This window comes from Penaeus japonicus, unplaced genomic scaffold (assembly GCF_977035675.1).
Source record: "Penaeus japonicus unplaced genomic scaffold, GWHDUDI00000001_assembly GWHDUDI00000014, whole genome shotgun sequence".
Classification (NCBI taxonomy): Eukaryota; Metazoa; Arthropoda; class Malacostraca; order Decapoda; family Penaeidae; genus Penaeus; species Penaeus japonicus.
The window spans coordinates 6,677,357-6,684,856 of record NW_028234416.1 but is presented as its reverse complement, the minus strand read 5'-3'; the positions used below and the strand labels follow the sequence as shown (position 1 = coordinate 6,684,856).

General features: G+C 33.8%; 1 protein-coding gene across 2 annotated transcripts in view; it reads left to right on the top strand.

The window, feature by feature from the left end:
* LOC122259169 (putative protein phosphatase 2C T23F11.1) overlaps nt 1-7,500 on the top strand; it is a 15,574-nt gene that overhangs the window by 7,809 nt on the left and 265 nt on the right. For both annotated transcript variants that reach the window (XM_086543836.1, XM_043025751.2), the window contains exons 2-7: nt 540-730; nt 1,361-1,458; nt 1,596-1,703; nt 3,794-4,019; nt 5,106-5,197; nt 7,225-7,395. In XM_086543836.1, the coding sequence (XP_086399962.1) occupies nt 544-730; nt 1,361-1,458; nt 1,596-1,703; nt 3,794-4,019; nt 5,106-5,197; nt 7,225-7,395 (882 nt within the window). In that variant the 5' untranslated portion in view covers nt 540-543. The remainder of the gene's footprint in view (nt 1-539; nt 731-1,360; nt 1,459-1,595; nt 1,704-3,793; nt 4,020-5,105; nt 5,198-7,224; nt 7,396-7,500) is intronic.

The window sequence follows — 7,500 nt, the reverse complement described above, 5'->3', positions numbered from 1 at the left end:
CCCTTGATTCTACTTCAGTGTAATTCACTAGATCTAAGGAAATATGGTTTCTCAGATATTTAACCCATCAGAGATGGGTCACATGTGTTTTCTTATATTTGTATATTGACTTGTGGAATTATATGTACGTTTTTTGTATAACATATTAGCAAAGTGATACCAATCCATATATATAAGCCATAGTGGACAGTGCGTGGATACATACACTCCTATAATTTACTATATCTTTTTGTGAAATAAATAGGCAGTACAAAGTTTTTTTCTATATAGATACCAAAATTTTACATTCATTTATTTATTGAAAAATTAAGTGAGTTTATGTTTTAACATTCCCTAACGAGTGCTGAGTGTGCTCTCTATTTTGAAGTTTTGTCAGTGATATGTGTCATTAAGACTAAAACTATTTTCTTTCACATTGAATTTTATTGCATATTGTTTGATTTGCTTGTAATGTTACAAAATTTGCTTTCATTATTTCTTTGCAAATATCCACCTGCATTTATTTATATAGATATATATAAGATATATTTTTCCTTCAGCATAATGGGACAGACTTTAAGCGAGCCTGTGACGCAGAAGGAAACCTCCCGTTGCGAGAACTCTTGGCTGCGTGTCGGGTCTTCGTGCATGCAGGGATGGCGTGTCAACATGGAGGATGCACATACCACTATTCTCTCTCTCCCAGATGACCCAGGAACTGCTTTTTTCGCTGTATATGATGGGCATGGAGGTGAGCGTCTATATTGCTAATCTCTCTCTCACACACACACACACACACACACACACACACACACACACACACACACACACACACACACACACACACACACACACACACACACACACACACACACACACACACACACACACACACACACACACACACACACACACACACACACACACACACACACACACACACATATCTATTATGTATGTGGGGCCCCTATTTTGCCTGGAGTGGATGGGGGATGGAGGGGTTATGGGGTGGAAGGAAAAGGTGACAGCTTATCAACCGGGAAAGCATGAAGAACAAAGAAGGCATAAAAAGGGGAACAGCACAGGGCACCATAGCAGGGATCAATAACCAGCATGGGTAAGATATTGAAAGCTACTGATACTACATGCTGTAATACTAAACCTGGTTGTGTGGGTTCTGCTTTGTTAAAGTATTATGGGGCTGTTGCCATAATTTTATTGTAATCAGACTCTCTGGTAAGATATGTTTTTGTAAACTAGTTGGTTCATATGTAAAAGGGAGAAAGAAAAAGATGATCTTACCTTGTTTGTTTTAAATAAGATATCTATATAATGGAATTGACATTGTGTATCACAGTCTAAAAATGCTATGGTCCTACAGGTGCAAGAATTGCCCAACATGCAGGAAAGCACTTGCACAAAAGTATCCTGCAAAGACCTGAGTACAAAGCTGGTGACTTAGTTGCTGCTGTAAAGCAGGTTTGTAATTGTGTTTTTCTGTCTCAGAATTAGTATGCAGTCTGATTACTTTTTCCATACAAATGACTCAAGATTATCTCTGTATTTTTACTGTAATTAGCCTTTATATGTTATTAATTTGCTTTTGTTTGATATAGGGATTTTTAGATTTGGACCACTCAATGCAGACAGATGAAGTGCTGAAAGATGAACTGGCTGGGACCACTGCAATTTGTTGCATTTTACGAAATGGCGTGGTTTATTGTGTGAGTATTGCGGTGATTCTAAAGAAACAAATGAATATGACATCACTATTTTACGTTTTTTCAAAATCTGATTTTTTAGATGTAGATATTTTATATTTCAGATATGTAGATATTTCATATTTTCATTTTTGATTTTGTTTAATATCCTGAAGCACACATCGTTTCTGTATGTTTTGCTTTGGGAGATTTGAAATATTGATTCAGTATTAGGTTTGCTTGGCTTGTGATATGGCATAAGGCAATGGTTCTCAACCTTTTAACCATTGAGGACCCCTTTTGTTTTGGTTGATTTCCCCATGGACTCTATTTTTCTTTTACTCAACAAGCCATTTGTATGAATTAACAAAAAATAATTTTCTCAGTTTTGAAAGTTTTAAGCCATAGATTATGCAATTAAATAAATAGCAGAATTAAAGATAAGAAAGAAATTTTAAAACATTAAACTTTGACAGACATATCATGAGTACTTTGTGCTGGAGCCCCTAGAAATTTTGGACTCATGCATTCCTAACTCTACTCTTGTGGATTCCAAGGGGTCTGGGGACGACTAGTTGGGAACCATTGGCATAGGACATTGAGTCCTTCCAGCAAAGATAAAGCACTTTAACACCTAAAGGACACGCCATCTTACCATCTAATACAAAAATGCACTAGATAAGGATTTTTTCTTCTATAGTTCATTCTGCAAAAAATTGAGTAGCATTTATGGAATCTACAGATCAACATTTACATAGTGAGACTTGAAGATATTACAGTAATTTTCTGGCTTCCTGTGAAATATTGGTACAGGTTAGCTATGTATTCATATGAAAAGTAATATGCATATCCTTTAAGTTCAGAAAAGAAAATGAAACATTCTATGGTAATTTATAAAAACTATTTGAATAACTCATTCAAAAGCAGGATATATATTTTACTCTTGGATGGCTATTTATACATTATAGTTCCTAAGATTCATATTTTCAGCAATATCCAGTGTCTTTTCACCATCTTTTACTATATTCATGGAACTATGGAGGCATTACATTATTTGAAAACTATTTTGCATCTGATATATATATATATATATATATATATATATATATATATATATATATATATATATATATATATGCATAAATATATATATATATATATATATATATATATATATATATATACATATATATATATGCATATATATATATATATATATATATATATATATGTATATGTATGTATGTATATATGTATATGTATGTATGTATGTATGTATGTATGTATGTATGTATGTATGTATGTATATATAAAAGAATATTTTGAAATAGATATCTTCAATCCATCCATAAGAATAAGGTACCGTATTATCTTATAAGGAAAGTACCAGAGTGTGGAGTATTATTTTACTAATCTCAGAATGCTTACATGGATGATTATCTTTACCAGGTAAATGTATAGCTCATTTATATTATTAGCATTGCCAGGCAAGAATAATTTGTACATTCAGTGTGTGTAGTCACTAAGTATTTGAAATCATGCATTTTATATTGTGAAGTTCTTATTGCATTTGACTTTTTTTTTTTTTTGAGAATCAAGTTATTTTTTGATAATTGCCTTTCACTGTTGTGTCATTATATCTCTTTATTGAAATTCAGACTTGGGAGTTATTGAATTATAATTATATTGATGTATAATGTAAAGTAGGTATTAGAAATGAATATCCACTAGGACTATGTTCACCTTTTGCTTATATTACATGTGGTTTTGTGTGATGAAAGGCATAGTTTTGATATGCTCCTAAAAAGATTTATGATTTAATTATGGACATGTGCTAGTTTGTACTTGCTGTCATGGTGTAGAAATTGGTGCTTCCAAGATATCAAAGCATTTTGATATTTTATCACTAAACAGGTTGATGGTTTAACTCTTGAAGAACTATTATATGTTAACTTCCTTTGCTAAAATAGGTAAACTTCATTCTTTGAAGCTTAAATGCTTTGCAAAGTAATACAAAGTATTGTGATAGCATTTATATTATATTCATCTGTTGTTCAAGTATGATGAAAGCAGCAGGAGTAACGTTGACCAACCTCCTCATTTATCCTTATTAGGGAAATGTAGGTGATTCTCGGGCTATTGCTAGTGTTGGTGGACGCGTTGAAGAGCTAAGCAATGACCACAAACCCAGCCTGGCCTCTGAGCAGCGAAGAATAACAGCAGCTGGTGGTTGGGTTGAGCTGAACAGAGTCAATGGCAACCTTGCACTCTCAAGAGCATTGGGAGATTTTGTGTTTAAGAAGAACGAAGAAAAAGGACCAGAAGACCAAATTGTTACAGGTGAGAATGAATACTGATGATTTGAATTAGAAAATGGGATGAAAGTAACTTGAGGTTTTTTAAAATACATTTAGAAATTGTTGAGGTTGTTGGTATGAAGGAAATATGTAGATGTTTTTTTTTGTTTTTTTTTTGTATTATATGTAAAATTCAACACCAGTCTGCCTAGTCACTTTTTTCTAGCTACTTCAGGTATAAAACTCAAAACTTGTGTAAGTTCTGTTAGAGAAGATAAAGTTTACTGTAAAAGATGTTTCATTGAACTATCTCAGTACATTGACATAATATGAGAGAAAATAAAATTTTCTTTATAATTAATTATACCTGCTCTGGTTTTAGTGAGTATTAAAGATGGATAAGTAGAAAAAACTAGCCCAGTAGTTTAGTGAGAAGGCATAACATTTCAATGTTATTAAAGTGTTTGTATGAACTTCAGTAACACAAGCTGAAGAACAATGCATGATTTTCATCTCTATATAAAAAGATGTTACTATTTGTTATTGTTGCCATTAAAGTAAGACTTTTAATAGTAATGTTATTTTTGTATTGATAAGATATCAATTATAATATTAATTCACACACACACACACACACACACACACACACACACACACACACACACACACACACACACACACACACACACACACACACACACACACACACACACACACACAACACACACACAACACACACACACACACACACACACACACACACAACACATACACACACACACACACACACACACACACACACACACACACACACACACACACACACACACACACACACACACACACACACACACACACACACACACACACACACACACACACACACACACACACACACACACACATATATAAATGCGTATATATACATATATATATATATATATATATATATATATATATATATATATATATATATATATATATATACATATATATATATATATATTTTATGCATATTTATGTGCACCCACATGTACATATGTAAATTTGTTTATTTATTGAACTTATTTATTTATACATTTATGTTTAGATAGATTATTTTCTTACCAATATTATCTATTATTTCCAGCCAATCCAGATGTAGAGGTCAGGGAAATGAGTGAGGAGTGGGAGTTCATCATCTTAGCCTGTGATGGGATCTGGGACGTTATGACAAATCAGGTAAGGCTGGAGTGGAATGTTGCATCTTTCTTTATTGACCCGCTTCCCACAGTGTAAACACAGTTGTTAACCACACTTTATATATGTACCTCAACCAAATTGTTTACCGTGTGGCTTGTTTTCATATTGGTGATCACATAATCCCAACAAGATGTTATACTAAGGGGAGGGGATATCATCATGATGAGGATAAAGTCTTAATCACCATAGCGTGACTATGGTGATTAACCCATTGCGTACGGGGGATAGATAGATAGAATGGCTTTTATTTCTGAGCCAGGCAGATTCACACAACATACTTTGACTTTTTCCACTCTCTTTGTAAAATGAGAGCTATTTTTTAGTTTAATTTTTTGTGTGTTTTCTTGTGTTTAAAGACTTATATGTGTCATACGATAGGCTCTATCAATGCTGTAGTTGACTGAAATTGTAGTTTAGGATCCAAATCGGCTCATTGTTTTCTTTATACTCAGTGTGATAGAAGTACTGCTGTTTTATGGGAGGACAAAAAGCAGCTTTATTTTTTTTTAGATTCATGTACTTTTATGAATAAATATGAAACATAAAACCATCTACAATGGAGATAACATGAAGAGTTTGGGAATAGGAAGGAAACCTGTGATTATGATTGTAAGTGCCACGTAAAAGGCATCCCTACTGGCACAGGGACACATTTTAGACATGGCATGGTTTGAGTCACCTTCCTCTTCTCGTTCTGCCTGCACATGTATCATCTGTGGTATTTTAGAGCAAAAAGCCAGCAACTTCCTGTGTGCCATTGCTCTAGAAAGATAGTGCTAGAGACTTTGGATGAGTGCCATTCAAGGTTCTCTCTCCTCCTAGTGCTCAAAGAAAGTGGTGCCATCTATATTTTAGATGTTAGGTTCACTTAATATTGTGGTAATTATCATCATCACTCACTCCTTACACATAGCACAATAAAATAGCACAGTGATCCAAAATCCACAAATGTCATGTATGTCATGATGCCCAATATCAGGCCAAAGCTCCAGAGTCATGTATGTCATGACAGTCTAAAAGGATGTGTGAAAGCCATTAGTTGCCATAAGATATCATTTGTTTCCAGTTGTGCATGAACTTAAATTGGCTGTATGTTATACCTGGTATACGAGATCATATGAGGTCACTTTATGGCATTAAGTTTCATCTCTTTATTGGTCACCAAAAACCTACCTGTTGCCATCATGATTTGCACAAAACCAGCCTTACCGAGGGATCCAAAGTCCCTTTTGTTTCATTTATTTTGGGTACAGGAGGGGCTGACCCTCTCACACAAGTTGCATCAAAAATAGAAAAATGCCAAAGTTTACTGGTGAGACAGTTTTTGTTAAAAACTGATCCAGAAACTGCAACTTACAGAATTTACTGTAGGAATTTCAAAACTTGAGACACATTATAACACACCCACATTTCACATAGTTCTGTGTAAAAAGAAATGTTCAGTTAAAAATCTAGCCAATTTCATTTTGATATATGTCTAGAAATTTTTATATGTGTCTGAAATTCCTACAGTAAATTCTGTAAGTTGCAGTTTCTGGATCAGACACATATAAACATTTCTAGACATATATCAAAATGAAATTGGCTAGATTTTTAACTGAACATTTCTTTTTACACAGAACTATGTGAAATGTGGGTGTGTTATAATGTGTCTCAAGTTTCTTATTAGATAAACTTATAGCAACTCCATACAAAAACTTTTGTTATAGTAGACACACTATATATCTCATTGATAAGGAAAAAAGGTGTGGTTAAAAAAATAAATTTCCAATTTTTGACACTGCTATGATACCGACTAAGAGGACTGAGCACATGTGACAGTAATCCATGATTATAGTAAATAGCATTATAGGAGTTAATAAAATTAATATACAGCCTTTTTATAACCCAAGGATTGTAAAAGAAAGAAAGAAAGAAAAAAAAAAAATCTAAACAAATACACATGTACATGCACACATATGACGTGTATATGCAGTATGTTTACTGAATTTAATTATATGTTTTAGGAAGTGGTAGACTTTGTGAGGTTACGGCTGTCCCAAGGCATGGAACCTGAGGATGTGTGTGAGGATTTGATGACTCGCTGTCTGGCCCCAGACTGCCAGATGGGAGGACTCGGGTGCGATAACATGACTGTCATCCTCATATGCATCACCCATTCTGGCTCCTGGCGTGAGGTAAGGAATTGCTGAAAGTAATTTGCTGGTAGATTACAGTATGAAGGTAGTATTATAGATAATTTCATGTAAGATGGTGAGAGATATAGTTATAGAAGTGTATCA